Source organism: Haplochromis burtoni, unplaced genomic scaffold (assembly GCF_018398535.1).
Source record: "Haplochromis burtoni strain Fernald_Lab_line unplaced genomic scaffold, NCSU_Asbu1 Contig_233, whole genome shotgun sequence".
NCBI classification, from domain to species: Eukaryota; Metazoa; Chordata; class Actinopteri; order Cichliformes; family Cichlidae; genus Haplochromis; species Haplochromis burtoni.
In genome coordinates this window covers 720,935-739,201 of record NW_024582594.1, presented here as the reverse complement: position 1 = coordinate 739,201, position 18,267 = coordinate 720,935, and the positions used below count along the sequence as shown (strand labels likewise).

General features: G+C 45.2%; 1 protein-coding gene across 7 annotated transcripts in view; it reads left to right on the top strand.

The window, feature by feature from the left end:
• Window positions 1–17,963, top strand: part of LOC102313022 (axin-2) — an 85,950-nt gene extending 67,987 nt beyond the window's left edge. For 3 of the 7 annotated variants that reach the window (XM_042226889.1, XM_042226888.1, XM_014340804.2), the window contains exons 7-16: window positions 2,991–3,934; window positions 6,474–6,614; window positions 9,292–9,394; window positions 11,158–11,298; window positions 11,905–12,326; window positions 12,412–12,561; window positions 12,649–12,882; window positions 13,018–13,122; window positions 13,503–13,628; window positions 16,151–17,963. In XM_042226889.1, the coding sequence (XP_042082823.1) occupies window positions 3,102–3,934; window positions 6,474–6,614; window positions 9,292–9,394; window positions 11,158–11,298; window positions 11,905–12,326; window positions 12,412–12,561; window positions 12,649–12,882; window positions 13,018–13,122; window positions 13,503–13,628; window positions 16,151–16,277 (2,382 nt within the window). In that variant the 5' untranslated portion in view covers window positions 2,991–3,101 and the 3' untranslated portion in view covers window positions 16,278–17,963. The other 4 variants (XM_014340802.2, XM_014340803.2, XM_005944518.2 and 1 more) reach the window with 4 other exon arrangements.
• The last annotated feature ends 304 nt before the right edge of the window (window positions 17,964–18,267 follow it).

The following is an 18,267-nucleotide window of genomic DNA, read 5'->3' as shown; positions in this document are numbered from 1 at the left end:
GGTTTGTACATCCAGAAACCAGCAGGTGATGTCTTGATTGTCACACATATACATATCTATACATATGTTGTCTTGGGTTTATGGTTGCTGATCTTACTCAGCAATTAGTAATGCCAACTGGGAACATAAATGAATGTAAATACAAAAGACATGCAGACACAACGGTGAATCCACATGGGATCTGGTACAAAGCATGCTTATTTCCCGATGTATAACATGAATTAATCACCACTTGGGGACCTCAGAGAAGTTGGATTTCATTACTTCTCTTGTCCTGTACCATCATGAGAGTTTTGTGAATTTGAATCCTCTGACTTATATAATTATATTCTCCTTTAAAGTTGATTTCCAACATCAAAGGGACAATATAGCCTTTGAAGTACCATGGGATTGGATCACTGTCTAACCCACTCTTTAAGATTCTGTCACAATGACATTAGGGAAGTCATGTGAATTAAAAGACTAGAGAACAGCTCTTGCCTTTGCTCTGTGTCCAATTTCAATCAAAATGTCATGCTGTGCCATTTTAGCTGAATGTGGAACTGGCAAGTGAGTTAGGTTGACATCTTTGTGGCTAAAATCCTGTGACTAATATGTAAATTATTTGACAGTTACACTCCATGGGATTATCAAAGCAGTACTATAACCTAAAAGAATAAGTTTTAAATCATCGTGGACATTGTTTGAAGTCATATTTAAGCATAACTTATTTACTGTCATCCCCTGTACTCTGGGGAATCTGTCATTTAGACGGAATATGGGAAAAACTGGGAGTATAATGGTGCCACAAACTGCCGGGAATAATTAAGAAATATCCTGCTGTACAACAGGTGATACATAAAGGCTGCAGCAGTATGCACAGAAAAGTATTCATTATAATGGCTTCTGCTACTGCTGTCACTCCAAGGAGCCACATACAACAAAAGTATCGCTTTTGTTTGCTTTGTGTTTCTGTTGAAACTTTGTGTAGTAACAGACAGACTGTGAGAGTAACGCCATTGGCGCGGCAGATCACTTACTTCAAGCTCCAAAGCCTCGGGGAGTTGGCTCGAGATTGCTTGTCTTTGATAAGGTCCTGGCACACAACTAAATCCCGTCCCCGTCTAGAAAAGTTTAATAAGCCTTAATAAACGTCGAAACGCTAAAGTCTGCTGATTAAGAGCCGCAGAACAAAATACACGGTAAAATTATCAGACAATCCCACTTAACTATCCGTCTTTCTACTCGCTTTTATTTGTTTTATTTTGTTGAATATTGCGAAGCCGGAGCGCTGGGTTTTTATGTATCTTCCGGGACCAGGCCAGCGGTTCATTACTTTGAAGTCCACAGTTAAACCTTTAGCCCAGTTGGTGTAGAAACAGCCCGGAGGATTTCTACCGCCTGCCATGACTTCTTGAAACACTACCTGGGGAGAAAAGTAGAGAGAAAAAAGCTCTTCTCCTTTATTCGCATTTAAGGGTAAAAAAAAACTGTCCGATGTGACGGTACAAGGAGCAGAGCCGGGGCTGGTTGTATATATGCGCAGCCTGTTGTTGGGACTACTTTACTTTCACGTTTTCTAATCGAAGAGGCTACTCGGGTACATGGATGGTAAGTTGTAGGAAAGCTGTTCCACAGGCCCCCTCTCTTGGCCGCTTTGATGTGCTGCTGCTGAGCTTTGAAGTTGAGAAATGCGGGCTATGTTTCTTGTTTGTGGGCGAGAAATACGGTGAGATAGATAAGAAGCTTATGTGTGCGCGCGCGCGTATGAATGTGTAGCCCAGATAAAAACCGAATATTTGTCGGATGGTGCGTCTTCTGACTGGGGAGAAAAAGTGGGATGCATTCGTCAGTCGGAGCCCCCCTCCCCTCAACCTCCAGATTTTGACACCCCCAGTGATCTACATAGGGACTGAGCCTGCCTACTCTGAGGTCAGTTGTTGAATGGGACAGGGTACATTAAACTACAGCGCTTGTTTTGCGGACACATGTGGCATGACTTGAAATAGCACGACGTTTTATCTCTATTGTGCTGGATTACTGTTCGGGGAGTTTTTGGAGTGTATTCGTCTCAACTAAAAAAATGGAGTAGCAGTTTAACTTTTTAACGGGTTTCACTGTGTTTGGATCTGTCTGCGATGGTATGTTATTTTACGCTCGTTAATTCATCCATTGGATTTTAGTGTCGGTTTCACCGTGGTGTATACACTGGCTGTTAAGACTGTAAATGATTGTGTAGCACTTGCAACAGCCTTTTAGCAGTTTGTCATTTATGGTGGCAGTGCTTTAGTAGTCTGCATTTTTACGCTCAGGCTCCGATTAAAATCTCTGGCACGGGATCAGTTTTTTTTATTTTGTTTTTTCCCCTCCTAATATTAAGTGTTTCTTTTCGTGTTGGTAGTTTAAACACGTTACCGGTTCTGTGGCTTTATTAATGTGCTGTAATAACCTTCTAGATATTTAGGCGACTGATCGCTTCCATTTACGCATGGGCGACCGGATTCTCCCGCGGGGCTTTTTACCTCTCGCACATTACAGCGTTTTAAGGTCATTGTGGTGCAGATCAGGTGCAGTTTGGCTGTTCATTTCTGGGATAGTGAGGACAAGTGTGGAAGTGAGTGCGAGTGTGCGTGATGCAGGCAAGGGGTACAGTACGGTCGTCCGAAACAGATTGGGAATAAATTGGAGTTGAAGCCTGTGACATGGACTCGTTAGGAAAACACGTGTAAGCCACAGTTGTGAGAATACGGTTTGGTGAAGAGTGTGGCTGTGTGAGATGATTATTCTTGTAAAATGTGTTTTGATGTGGCAGATCAATGCACGTTGAGAATGTAGGCTGCAGTTGATCTCTCATTTAGATTATAAATAGATAAATGAAACGAAGAAAGCCTTTCATATTTCCTTTCTCTGTGAACCCGGCGAGGTTTTTTTGAAAGGGACTGTTTACTTGATGTCTTTCTTTGAAGTTCAGCAGGATCTGGCTTTGATTAGATCAATACTTTGTGTTTCAGAGTGAAGAGGAGCTGAGAAGCTCCCCTGCTGCTTTTAGAGAGTGAGGAGGATTAGGCTGGAGCTCAGTGGAGGCACGACGGCACTCTCACACGGCAACCAGAGCTGGAGCCATGAGCAGGGCGCTTACGGAGCACATCAGCAGTAGCTTCCGAGAAGATGCTCCTCGTCCTCCGGTACCGGGGGAGGAGGGAGAGGCGTCATGCTACAACCCCAGCAGATCTGCCAAAATGAGAGCCCAGAGCAAGGTTAAAGATATCCCCGCCGCCTCCGCTCCTCCCGGCTCCACACCGCGGAGGAACGAGGATGGACTCGGGGAGCCAGAGGGCAGCGCGTCCCCGGACTCGCCTCTAGTCCGGTGGACAAAGTCGCTGCATTTTCTCCTGGGCGACCAAGACGGCGCTCACCTCTTTAAGACCTTTTTGGAGCGGGAGAATTGCGTGGACACTTTGGACTTTTGGTTCGCCTGCAACGGCTTCAGGCAAATGGACTTAAAGGATACCAAAACGCTGCGAGTTGCCAAAGTTATTTTCAAGCGGTACATCGAGAACAACAGCATTGTCGCCAAGCAACTGAAACCGGCCACCAAGGCCTTCATAAGGGATAGTATTAAGAAACAACAAATAGACTCGTCCATGTTTGACCAAGCACAGACGGAAATTCAGTCCAACATGGAAGAGAATGCATACCAGATGTTTTTGACCTCTGACATATACCTCGAATACGTGCGCACCGGCTGCGAGAACGCGGCATACATGAACCACGGCGGTCTTGGCAGTCTCAAGCTGATGTGCGGATACCTTCCTCCTCTCATGGAAGAAGAGGAATGGAGTTGTAACGACCTGAAGGCAAAAACGTTAGGGTCTGTGGTCGGACTGTCTGCCAAAAACCTGAGGGCTACCGCTACCATCCGGACAGCAGCTGAAGTGCTGGAAAACAGTTGCAGGTAAGAGCAGCGCCCACCTAGAAGTGCATGCCTGTGTAATTACTTCTCAGTGCTTGTTGCTTTATTGAGCATTGCTTACTGTGGTCATGATCCCTCATTAGTTAAACTACACTGAATATGTGGCAGGTATTTCACAAATGCCTGCGAGAGAGGTAAAGGCACTTGATCAAAGGGTCTCAGAGGAACATGCCTGTATATTTGTGCCCTCCTGCCTTGCAGTTAGTCAAGGGGTTGGAGGGGTGGAGGGGCGGGGTGGGTACAAAACATCAATGCATCTGAGCCTTCCTTTTAAGTAAATGGTGTCTTGCAGGCAGCCCTCTGCTGGCTTGCTCAAGTTTCCTGTGCTTTGAAACCCTTCCTCCGGTTCAGGAATGAATTTAGACACCAAACCTCATGACTGTTACAGCTACATTAAACAGTATGATGTGCTATTGTAAAGTTTTTCAGCTTTTTTTTCCTTCTTTGTTCTGCTCCATAACCCATAGAGCTGGTGTATACTGCCACAAAATCTCATTTATACATAGAAATGGTAATAGAGAGTTAAAAGAACTGTGCAGTCAGTCTTATGCCAAGCGGAGATATTGTTCTCTTGGTCAGAGATGAAAGAACTGTTTGTGCAAAGTATTTGTGCTTTTATCTTAAGAGCTCGTCCCACACATTGTCCAACAGCTGAAATCTTTTCAAGCCAGGAACATTTTCAAAAAGTGGATTTTATGCATGAACCTCCATCAAAGGGTACTTATTTTTTCCACTCAACTACTTTGTCCTCACATCTGGAGGCAATTATTACTTAGAGGTTTGACAATGTCTTGCGGTTTGGTAGGAAAAGTGCAATTTATAGATAATCCATACTTTTCCTGTCAAGTTATCTAAACATTTAATGAGCTGAGATAAAAATTGTCTCAAGCCCAACTTTTTTAATAACAGTGTACAAAACTAATTGATTGAGTGCAATAAGTCTACCTAAGGACTCCCTCGAGGGTTTTAGCCTTCATGTGAGCAGATGTCAGATAACATCTTAGCACAGTTGCTCATTTGCTTGGAAGTGACCGTGTTGGGTTAGGAACCACTTGGGAACCAATAAGCACGGGTTTTGTTGACATGTGGGCATATCCTGCTCTCCTGGTGTGATCCCCTGCATTCTTGTTTTTCACTAAAAGAAAAGCAGGGGGGAGAGAGAGCCCCTTTCTCCCTTCCGTCACCCACACTCTCCCCCTTTCCCCCTGCCTGCCCCTCACCATCCCTTTAGGTCAACCAATTTCCATCTCAAACATGTGGAACTAATTTTGCCACTGCACAGATTCTTTTTTCCCCTTCTTTTTGAGAAACCTCCAACACTAAACTCCAAAGTGATACAGAAACACAACAACAAAAACATCCTCAGCTCAGTTCCGCAGCTTCAACCACCAATCCCACTCTGCCATAGATTGTGTGTGTCAGTGTTTTCCTTCCTCTTTCTTTTCTGCCCAGCACTTTTATCTCTCCTTTTTTAACAGAAAAATCTGTCTGACAGAGACTAAGCATGCTTTGGAGGGAGACATGGAGAGACAAGAGGAGGGAAAGGGGGGAATACAGGAAGGGGGGGATCATGAAAGAAAGAAAAGAGATGGAGAAAGGGGGGGGGGGTGAGGAGCCAGCTGTGCTAAATACCTGACTCTTTGCGTGGACCTTCCAAAGGTCAGGGTTGTGCTTGGGGCCTACGGCTTTAGTCATGCTGGGGTTCTCCTCAGCACTGCCGGCAGAAGGCATTCTCATAAAGAAAGGGGCCCTCCTTCCCCCTTTCCCTCTCTCCTTCTCACTCCCCCTCTAAAGCTCGTTCCCCCTCCCTCTTCTTCCCTCTTTCTTCCTTGTCCACCCCCTTCACTAGTGGAACAGGAATGCAACACAGCAGGAGAGAGTAAAAAGACAGAGAAAGAGAGAGACTTTAGAAAGGAAAGCAGGGGAGAGTTGGTAGAGGAGGGGCCCCAGACTGGATGATAGCGAGAGAGAGAAAGAGAGAGATAAAAGAGGGAGGGTATGGAGGAGAAAACACTCCAAGGAACAAGAGTGGAGTTTCAAAGTGGAAAAGAGCAGGAGTATGGCGAAAGAGTCGAGGGATAGCAGAGGAGAGAGAAAGAAGGGAAACGCTGGTGTTCATTCACACACAGCACGGCTGCTCATTTCACCCACTCCAACCATAACCACCCCCCCAAAACTGAATGCTTGTATTTTAGGGAGGCAAAACATGAAAGAGAGAGTGATACTAGACGAGGCAAGAAAAAAGAGGACTTACAGCTCCATCTATTGCACTGTTGTCACATTCCTCAGGCCCCAAACTCTCAGTAAAGTGACTCAGAGATATCTGCAGAGAAAGACGGCAAGACAAAGTCCAAGCAGACGCAAATCATTTTTATAACTATGATATAACAAACAACAGCAGGAAACAGCAAATAAACACAACCCCCATACCCCAGGGGTGTCACCTCTTTTAACTGTATTGATTTGATATCTAGAGACATCACAATAACTCTAGGCAAATGTTTTCCCGGATCATTCACAGGTCCCACCGTCGAGGAGACCCCGCCAGCCCGTACTTTGTGAACTCTGGCTACATTTTTGCCCCTGCCACCAGTGCCAATGACAGCGAGATCTCCAGCGATGCCACAACAGATGATTCCATGTCGATGACAGACAGCAGTGTGTAAGTGTTTGCATTAAAAAAAAAAATTGGAATCAAAACCCGATCAGTTTCATTTGAAACCCAGCTGGCTCTGGAGATGTAGCAGCTTCAAAAAGCTCATTTCCTTTCAACTCACAGTGGCCAAAGGTCTGGGAATTTTCTTATTTCCACCAGTATCTGAACGTGCCTGGTCCAGATTTCAGTCATCAACTTTCCAGGAAAAAGTGTAGGGGTGTGAAGAAAAATATTTGGCCTTGTACTTCAACAGAATCAGCTTTTCTTGGGGCCAGGGGACTGCACTGTTGCAAAATAATGGTCTGTAATTTATTTCAATTATCCTCTATGATTGACTCCAGGTAATTCTATTAATGTGCAGTTGTTGCTGTGGCCTCCAGGGAGATAACTCTGGGAAAGTCATTATGTCTGAAGACCTTTTGAAGTTTATTCTGATGTGTTACAGGCTGTAGAGAGGAGAGGAAAAAAATGAGAACGTCTTGATGTGGGTGGGGGTGTTGCCTCATTTTCCTCAAAGTTGATATGTATCCATCCCACCCACCCTTCTGCCACAACAGACTTGTTTTTTTATATTATCTAATCGCTTTTTCCCTTTGAAGAGCTGAAGGAGAGGGGGGAGGGAAATGGCCATTCGGGCCTCAAGACAAACTCATTGAAAAATGTTGGCACCAAATGAAAGAAGGCTTACTCACATGGTGGGTCGGTTTCCTGCCACTGGCCTCTGTGGCGTGCTGAGATCATGTGTCTGCGAGGCTTTCACAGGGGTTACTCATTTCTAGACCTTGGGACAAGACATAAGGAACCCCTCCCCGCCCCTCACGGCCAGGCAGGGACACCCCTGAAAAAAAATCACCTCCCAGCGCTTCACAGCTTCTCTCCTCCACTCTCCAGAGCCAATAGCAGGAGTGGTGAGGCTCAAAGTGCAAGGGAGTGAGAAAATAAAGTGCACGGAGTATAAAGGGCTTAACTGAATCGCTTTCAGCCTATTGTTAGGTGAGGGGAGCTTAGCGGGATAAGAGGGTGGCTGGCTGCTTTGAAAATGACTTGCACAACTGAATAGGAGATCCCCATAAAGTAAGGGCCCATGAAACCATGAAAGAGTATGTTTTCTCTTCTCCAACCTGGACAAAGCGCTCAGCCATCACATGGTTCGCTGGGGTGGGGACAGTTTGGATTGTTAAAAACATAGTTAGCGAGGGGGAAGTTGGCGAGCTTTGTTTGGGATGTTTTGCCTCTAATTTGGGGGTTCTTGTTAGCTCACGAGTTCCTCTGAGCTGTTGAGTTTTACTTTTGAAGAGTTTCCTGTGTTTCTTCCTGCGCCTTGAGGGATGATGGCTTGTAGTCTCAAGGGTGCAGTTTGTGAAGCATTGATTTTGGAAGCAGGCCCCTCTTACAAGAAGTTCGCTGGAACACAGGTGATATCGGCAGCCTGGCTTCACTGTCTGACTCTTCTTGACAATGTCACACTGAAAATCTTGCACAGAAATGCAAAAAAATGTCTAATTGTTGAACAAGGATATGTGTCAAAGTCATCTCCTTTTAACAGTTCTTTACAAAGTCTTTGACATAGAGATCTTTCTGGTTCTTGTCCTGAGCTCTTGTCTCTCTCCGGCTCTCATTCGAGGGAACAATTTGATTGTGTGTCCTTTTATAGTGGTTAAAAGACACACTGCAAATTTGAATCTCATTTCCCAGATAAAGAACAAGAAGAGAAGGATTTGGAAGGGGGTGGAAGATGGGGTGGGAGGGGGATTTTTTTTCTTCTCTTTTTGCTTATATCTTATTTATGGATTTACTTGGACGCTGGGGAATGCTGCAGCACCAACTTCAAACATTACCTTATCTTACAAACCAGCCTTTTGATGTTGCTGAGATCAGAGGCTCACAGCAGAGCGCTTGCCAAACGAAGATGGCAGCGGGTGCATATGTGCATGAGTGTGAGATTTCAAAGAGGCAGCAGAAAAAGTAGCGTTTGGGCTAGGTCAGGCACTTCTGAGCAGCCAAAACGGCCAAGATAATTGGCCCAGCTTAAGTGGCAACTGACTGGAAAAGCAGACAGAATGAAAAACGGAGAATGAGATTCCCAGAATAAATGCCTAATTGTCCCGAGACTTCTAGCATTCCTGGCTCTATCTTTATTTTCATGTTAATATATCACAGTTTTTGCTAGGCTGCTTTAGTCTGTTGTACTTTCTGACTCTTAACAAGTTGCTCAGTTTGGTGATAATTGTTTTGCTTTTTGAATAACCACAGTCAGGGCTGACACGAGCCAATGTAATCTTATCAGTGGGGCTCTTCTTTTGAAGCCTACAGTGAGATGTTTTGCATATCCCTGCCATTGTCCTGGTGTGTTTTGTTATGTGTTTTTTTATTTGTCTTGGCTTCAAGGGATCCCTGGCCTTTTGATTTAGCAGTACTTTGCCCAGTGAGTGATTTCTGGGTGGTGTCAGTAACTTCCATGATGAGCTGCTGGCAAATGGCCCTCCTCCGCTAAGATGGGCTAATAGTGCTAATGCACCAGTGGTTAATGTAGAGGTAGCGTGACATGTGTGATGAGTATCGGCAAACTATCCAAAACCGGGTGGATGATTGTAGTCAGCGACTTCTAAATAAGGATATTTTGTGTGGTCTTCATTGTCTTTTATTAATTAATGTAAATGTATGCCGTCTTTTTGTGTTACAGAGATGGAATCCCTCCTTACAAGCTGGGTACCAAGAAGCAGCTTCAGCGAGAGATGCACCGCAGCGTCAAGATCAATGGCCAGGTTACGCTACCCCACTTTCCAGTAAGTCCTACTTCCTTAAGTTTCGCTTCCTGTCTTAGTGATTCTTTTTTTGTAATCTGGTGAACTCAAACTTTTACACAACTGACAGACAACTGGGTCCTAATCCCCTCAAGGAGTTGCACTTTATTTATGTATTTATTTTCAGAGCTCGTGTTTTGACAGAATACTATATTTCGTTCCCTCGCTAGTTTCACATTAAAGGCGGCAGGGTTTGCCTATTACTTTGCTTCTTCTTCTGCTGTTTCAAATCCCCCTTCTTCCCACATCTAGAGTCACTTCTCTGGGGCTGTTAATGTAAATGCTGTCACGTCTCTGTCACTGTAGGTCACAAAGCTGATAGTGTTGTATGTTTTCTGGAATAGTAATAACTGTACGGCTATTGAAACTACGATTTAAATTCCAGCACATGAATAGGAGACACATCACTATTCAGTTCCAGTTTTGCTGTATTCCCATCTTGTCCCATCAGTATTTGGGTCAGGTTGTGTGCGCTGATGAATTCAAGATATATTTTTTTTGACCTTCTGAAGTTGTGAAAAGGTTTAAGGAACTGGGTCAAAACAGATTGACACAGGTTAGCAGAGGCAAGAAAATAAATATTCAATTCTTTTGTCTTCATATCCAAACACAGGTGTGTGTTTGTGCATGCATTTGACAGTAATGCCCCCCACACACACACACACACACACACGCACGCACTTTTCTCTCTTCCTCTCTGTCTTTTTTCTCTCTCAGTCTCTCTCTTTTCCTTTCCCACTTGCACTCCTTTAATGTCTCCCTCCTGATTTGGAGATGGCTCTGTCTCCCATGATGCACCAGCCCCAGGCAGCGGGGGCCCCGTGCAGGGCTGGCGCTCCTTTGCCAGCAGCTCCGCTTGCCTTTCTTCTTCTTCCCTTCATCGTGTTTACAAAGAGATGAGAGGAACAACAAAAAAAGAGTCAAAATCAAGAAAGCCAGTGTGCCAAATAACAAAAAAGTAAGAAAGGGAGAGAGAGAAGCCGGCACATATAGTTAAAGAAAAAGGAGGATAATGTGACTAGAGTACCTCTGAGCTGCCCTGCATGCAGCCGGGAAATAAATTACTACTTCCCCTCAGATCTTCCCAGTATTTGACTCCTCTATCCTCTCCCTCCCTCTTTTCCCTCCTTCTCTGTCTCGCGCTCTCCCTCTCTCTCTCTCTGCCACCATTGCCACTTCACGAATGTACGTCTCAATCCTCTTCTTTTTTCTCACTGTTAATTTTGTCCCCTCTCCCTTTTCTTCCCCTCTCTCCTCGCTCTCGCTTCTCTGTCGATATCTGGCTTTTATTCGGAGATTTAAAGCTGCATGTCCCTCCCACCCCTAGTGTGCGTTTGATGTTTGACAAGGGCCCTTTGAAGTGTGCTGACTTCAGAGGCTGCCTAGCTGATGGCTTGGTCGGGCTACAGAGGGTGCAGGCAGGGGGCCTCCCCTCCGAGCGAGACCAACTGCTAACCCGCCATTGCTACCCCCTTCTCTCCCCCTCACCCAGCAGCCTGGCACTGCCAAGGGCACTGGGCATGAGAAGATCTAGGGAGGGATGGGCAGCGGAGAAGGTTCAGGTTAGCTCGAGGGCAAGGGCATGTGGATTAGGCCTTTGGAATAGTAGCAGGATTTTTGGAACAAGATAGGATTAGGGCAAGGGCAGTGGATTAATGCACCATATTGCATCCATCAGAAACACTAAGTCGTTACACTAGCACACACTCTAAAGTGTCCTCTTCTCTGTCTTGTGTACCCTGCAGAGGACACACCGGCTGCCTAAAGAGATGACCCCCGTTGAGCCCTCGGCCTTCGCTGCCCAACTCATCGCCCGGCTGGAGAAGCTAAAGCGAGAGCAGGAGACTATGAGCTCACTGGAGGAGAGGCTGCAGCAGATCCAGGAGGTATGGATGCTCTCAAAAATGTTCTAAGTAGTCTGACACTTCCACTTACTTCCACTTACTGCTATTTGGAAATTGTATCTTGTATCCAAGTTAGCTCAGGCAGTGGTTCTGTGCTGCACTACAAAAGCCTTTACTCCAGTTTGAGCATGTTGAAGAACGGGGTACAGACCAAGGGATTTAAAGTCTGTCTTGGTTTAGTTGCTACTTCGCTTTTCCTCCATGTCCTCCCCCATTTCATCTGGAGGAACTTTCAAACTTATGTTTCTAGACACACTTGAAGTTCCTTCAAATAGTTAGTACTTAGTTACTCTCCAGTGGCACGTTTGCTGAATATGTGTAGTGCCAGTCTCTTTGTGCAGCACAGGCACACTCTGCATTATAGATGAAGCGCACCCAAAGCCTGTTAGCGAAGATAACAGTACGGCAAAAAGGAAACTCAAATCAAGTTATCCAGGCGTTTGCTCTCCCTGACTTCAGAGAACGATAGATATAAGTTGGTGTAAGCTGAGACATGAATTTCTCTGCTGGCTGCATTTCCCACATGTGACTGTATGAATGTTTTGTCAATTGCTTTAAATTGTAAAAAATTCTCTTTTCATTGTCCAGGAAGAGGAAAGGGAGGAGGGCAATGACCTTATCAGCAGCACATCCCTCCAACACCCCCTGCTCCCGTCTGCGAGCCAGTGTGAGGAAGATCCTCAAGCTATCCTAGACGAGCACCTTTCACGTGTCCTCAAGACACCTGGCTGCCAGTCACCAGGAGTGGTTCGCCACTCGCCACGCTCACGCTCGCCAGACCGGACTGGTGCTGTGGTGTCATCCGGCCACGGGCCCTTCTTTGGTGCTTATCCTGGGGCTTCTAAGGTGCTGATGACAGGCAGGCAGTCTACAAAGCACATCCACCACCACTACATTCACCATCACCACGCTGGGCCAAAGACCAAGGAGCAAATCGAGGCCGAGGCGGCTCAGCGTGTGCAGTGCCTCTGCCCTCAAGGGGGCGCCAATTACTCCGACTTCACACCTGCGTGAGTTTTACTTATAAGCCGTCCCTTAAATGTTTCCTGTGATGAGCTGCTCTTCCTCTGATGCTAATTTGCCTTCTTCCTCCAGTCGCTGCAGCACTTTGTCCAAACGGCCAGTGAAGGCCTCCGATGAGGGCGTGTCTTCACCACGCCTTCCTCTAGTTGCCACCGACCGCTCTCAGAATGTTTGGCAGTGGATCCTAGAGAGTGAGAGGCAGGGAAAGCACAAGCCACACAGGTAAGTGTCTGTTTGCACGAAATGATCTTTAGAAAAGTGCACTGAGTTCTCAGCTCAAGAGGCTGACCCTTTTTTTTGTTTTAACAGCACTCAAGGCCTGAAGAAGTCCAACCCGCTCGACTCCAAGACCCTGCCTGGTCGAACCTCCTCATCTTGGGGTGGTGGTGGCATTGGCAACGGGGCTCACCTCCGTGGCCATCACCCAGGCCACCCTTTCATTCAGGACCCAGCAATGCCACCCCTACCCCCTCCCAACACCCTGGCACAGCTAGAAGAAGCTTGTCGCAGACTAGAAGAGGTTTCCAAGCCACCAAAACAAAGGTAGGAAACCTTGTAGACAAAACAGTTGTGCACTTGATTTGCTACAACACAACACTCTATAAATGAAGTCCCGTTTCTTTTCTTTGTATTTATACGAAGAATATTGATTTGTCATTAATCTTGTGATTTTCACAGACATTCAACTGGAACCAGCAACCTTCAGAGAGACAGGAACCACCCGGCAGCTGTCTTCCCCACGGGAAGCAACTCTTTAGCCAGCCCTGGAGTCCAAGCAGACGAGTAAGAGCTCTTTTATTTGTACTTTTGCTAAATCCTTTGTTTCTAAAGCTCAGTCTTTATTACTTTCACAATTACTTTCTAGTTTTCCAAACACCATTACTCACTTATTTTGTCATTCTGTCATTTATGAGTTTTCACCCTCAGATTTTCATTCTCCTCTCTTCTTAGAGAGTCAGCTTTGCTTTGTCTTTGAACTCCTTTCTTAAAGAAAAATAGGATTAGATGTGACATTCTACCTCTCTCCCACATTGCCCAATAGCCCCTGGTTCTTCAAAATAATCAGCCCCCTTCATATATATGTCAGTGAATGTGGTGGATTTTTAAAGCCAACTGAAAACAATCAAGTTTTAAATCTTACAATTTTGATTTTGCATGTTCAGGTCTAAGGAGCTGGTGGTCACCTACTTTTTTTGTGGAGAGGAAATTCCTTATCGCAGCATGATGAAGACCCACTGCCTCACCCTGGGCCACTTCAAGGAACAGCTTAGCAAGAAAGGCAACTACCGGTAAGCATGCGCCACTGGAAAGTGCGCACAGATCACACTTGCAGATACATGCTCGAATGTGTTTAGCGTCACGACAGGGTTAGTCATCTGTGTTTGGATGGGCATTTGTTATTGTGCTTTTATGTGCTTGTCTGCTAAGTGGGAGTGTGAAATACTGGAGCCTGATAGTTGAAAAGAAACTGGGCTGATCCGCTGTATTCGAAGCTTACAAAAATCGGGGAGGGGAGCAGAGGGGATATTCTGCAGCAATTTTTTTTCTCACATCTGGTACTGATTTCCATGCTTAGGCAGCCTTAATAAATATGGCTTTGAAGCCTGGGCCATTTTATTTTGTGCACAAAGACCATTGCAAGGCTCTCAAATTCCTCCTCCACACTATTGCATCAGGCATTAGAATCAAATGCTGGAGGCACCTTCTTCTTCTAATGACAGTTAATGCAGGAGAAATACCTCCTGTTTGAAATGATGAGGGGAAATTCCTTCACATAGTGAAGACTTAAGGTAGTTTCAAAAGTAATAGACAGTTTTAAAGAAAATTCTGAATCAGGGGTTCCACAGTCCAGGAAGTTCAACCTTAATTTATCAAAAAAGTTGTTCCAGTGCCTCTGAAAACAAATGTAACCTTGCATGCCCGTGACATCAACATCAGGTTTTAGTCACATCTGCTTGTTAGGCAAGACAGAAGAAGAAGAAGGCCTGCAAAACACAAGTCGTTGCACCCCTGCTATCCCATAACTCTTCAGCGAGCGAGTGAAAAGGGGGGGAGGTGGGGATGAAGCGTCTGGCTTCAATGGCAGCAGAATGTGTGGAGTTGGTTAATTTGGACATGGCAGCAGTACAGCTGAGAACAGTACGCCGCAGCTCTGCCAGACGATATTGGTGCCAGATGTTGTGAAGAGAGAAAAATCCTGCCACATAAAACATGTTCCAATGGAAAGACTCCTGTGTCTCTCTGTCTCACTCTCTGCAACAAAGTGATGACTTTGAACTATTTGTGAGTGAAAATGTAGCGTTTTCTTCTATTAATAATTTTAAAAAAGGGTAACACGCTTCGAGAGCTAGGAATGAAACAATGAATTAAACCAGAAAGTTAAATCAACAGAGGAAACGTGTGCATAAATGTCAGATGATTAAAGAAAACTATCGCTGCTGTCGCACCTCTGCACGCTGTAGTACAGTTTTAAGTTTTGCAGCTGTGATAAAGCGGGCCCCTCTCTCTTTTATTTGTGTGTAACAATCAACATGGAAAGTAGGGCTGCATGTGTACATTTTTGTACGCCCCTCTGTACATGTGTTGTTTGAATGACTCTAAGCTGAGCTCATAAAACAGTGAGCCGTTTCCCCCTTTTTTCTCCTTTTTTATATTCTGAACACAGGCACACATGGGCAAAATGAGGCATTTTTCCATTACAAAGCTTATCATTATATCCCCTCCTGCTGATCTTTTCCTGGGTTTAAAGTAGAGAGGAGAAATCATTAGGAGCTCCAGGAGACTTCACAGTCACTGGAACCAAGCTATACCCTGTGAGTTATCTCTGCTTGAGAGAAGAAGAAGAGTGGGTTAGCTAGGTGACCCCTTGACCTCCAGGAGCCCGTCTGAGCAGTCGCCACCCTCCCTCCCCCTTCTAGGGTAAAGCCCCTCAGTCTCGGCACGCATCCAACCCATCACACCCACTCACCGAGCCAGGGAAGGCCTCCTCTCTGCTTCCCCCTGCTTTCTTCCCTTCCTGTTGCCTCTTTTTTCCTCTGTTCTCGGCTGGTGATCGGAAAGCTGCCCGAAGTGTGTGTGCGTGTGCGTAACAGGGAAACATAGTACGTGTGTGTTTACGTGCAGACAGCAGAGCGCAGTCTTGCAGTCACAAGCAGACTCTCGGGCACCTGAAATGTCAACCTGTGTGACAGAAATGCCCTTCATTTGACAGCCAGCCCAATTATAAGCCATGGAGACACAGAGAGGGAGGGAAGGCACTGAAGAAGAGAGAAAAAGAGAGAGAGAGAGGCTAGGGGGGGGGGCTTAAGACAGCGTCTAATTAACCCTTCAACTTTAATAAGGCCTTACAGGACAGAAAGGCATTTGCAGAATGGCTAGCAGTCAGGATGAACAAGTGGATGAGCACACATAGATGAACACGCACACAAACAGGCTTTTTCTAGCAGCTTGAATTATCACAGGGAGTGTGTAAACGGAGGGTTCAACTCTGTTTGCGCAGCGGTGTGATGTGGAGTCAGGCTCTACCTTTGAAGTGAGCAGGGATGGCATTGAAGGCTATGACTAAGTTGTTTTGAGCAGGATCCATTTCTGGCTCTCAGAGTGTGTGTGTCTGTGTTTGATTTGGACTAAAGGGAGTTGTGCGCGAGCGTGTATATGTAAGTAGTCGTGTATGGTGCCTCAAAGCGCTTTAAAACGCGATGAAATACATCAGATGCATCCTGCTGCCACTCTGTCAGGTTTTGTTTGAGTTCTCACCTACGCTCCACGTTTTCTAATCACAAACCTCTCTTTTTTGTTTTTCCCTTCTCAGGTACTACTTCAAGAAGGCGAGTGATGAGTTTGAGTGCGGTGCAGTGTTCGAGGAGGTGTGGGAGGATGCCACTGTGTTGCCCATGTATGAGGGCAAGGTCCTGGGCAAGGTGGAGAGGATGGACTAAAGGCCACTTTGTGCCAACCAACTAATGCCCTTCCCCCCACCCAACCAAAAGCTAAATCACTTGAGCAAGAGACTGTAATTTACAAGAACACTCTGGACTCCTTTTTTTTGGTTTCTTTGTTTGTTTCTTTTTCTTAATATTAAGCTAAACAGAGTTAATATATCCAGCACAAGAGGAGCGATTGAAGGAAGACGAGCCAATGAAGTATGCCGAACACAGAGGAGGCGCTGCCCCTCCCCGACTTTCTCAGCCAATCAGCCTTAGAAACACAAGGGAATGACAGACCAATCCAAGGATGACGACGATGACCGGAGGCCAGTGGCGGGCGCGAGACCCCGCCTCTTCTTGAATATAACCACTGAAGATGTAGATGACTGTTGTCTTGTGATGTGTGACAGACTGATGGACTTGCAGGAGGTGAATGCGCAGCGCCACCGACCTGCTCTTAACATTACACTCCAACATCGTTACAAAAACGTCCATACGTGTGCATATACATACATGCATATATGTATATATACATGTATTATATATATAGATGCTTTTTGTCATGAGTTGAAAGTTTTTATTAAGTATTTATTGAAAATGACCTTCCCCCTGTTGTCCCCTCCCCCGAGTCTTCTTAAACCTGTGTTCCTCGCCCTCCCTTTTTTACAGCCAATGGGTAAGCTGCTTTGAATATTGGGAGAATACTGTGGTGATATAGTTTAGTGTTCTAAGTTACACAGAGGACGTGACGCTAGCCTAGCACTTCTTATAGCCTTGTAGCCACGTCTCTTAGCGGTGGTGTTGTCCGAGGCGCACTCCCTCCACTCTTTTAATGGTCAATCCCAGTCTTATATGCTGCTGATAGTTTATAATAAGCAAGTTTTTCACACTAGCATTTCCTCTCCCTCGTCCTCTCGGCCTCCCTCCCTCCCCCTCCTTTTCGCTTTGTCTCGATCGACAAAGTTCAATCTTTTTTGTTGTGCCTTTGTTTGTAAACCAGGCATTGCACAGGGATGGGGGGTAGAAACCGTTGTAGATTACACACAGAGACGAGACCCGGAGCACAAGTTGCACCACCTAATAATGGCAGTGTTTACAGCCCCCACACCAAAATGACTTGTGCTAACGAGAACCAGTTTGGGTCACCGAGAACGACTTCTTTGAGGAGTTCAGCTAGCGTGTCAAAAAAGACAAAAAAAAGACAAAAAAAAGTGAACGTTGAAGAATTATGGCTCCAATATCTTTTGAATGTTGTTACAATAACACCGTATATAGCAGAGCTCCTGTATACATTGTAATTATGCATTCTGAAGTATGGATACCGACACATGTGATGCACACATACACAAACAAAACACGTACAAACACACGATCGCTGGTGTTTTATGAGTACAGCACCTGTGCCTACATGGATGCCATACCATGTGCTACCCTGTTTCAGGGTTTTAATATATATCCCTTGGTTTTCAGAAGGGTTTTATGTTGAAAAGATATTTTTATGCTTTTAATATCCTGTAATCATGTTTTGGTGTTTTGTTTTTACACCACAGCCTTTTTTTTTGTTTTGGTTCATTCTATCTAAACTGTAAATTATACATTATATAAAGAGTTTCATTTAAAGATTTACATGGACCTATAATTATTGTAATTATTGAGAGATGTAGCCTTTATTAAAGTTTTATATTTTTCAAATGAAAACTGATGTGCTTGGAACTGCTTCTTTTCTGACTCAGAATAACTTATTTTTATTGCTGTGCTGTGAAAATGACTTATTTTCACAGCGTAGCCATATTTTTCAGACAGTTATTTAGACATGATACAAGTTGACTGGAGTGTTTTGTCCACTTAAAGAAAATTACAGTGCTACAGTCGGTCTGGGACATGTGGTAATGCATAAACAGGGCTGTTTTTACACATGAACCTCGGACAGTGTGAAGGGAATTAGGTCGGGACATTGTCCAAGTTGCTCTTTCTCACGTGTAGCGCACAGCAGGAGAGCGTC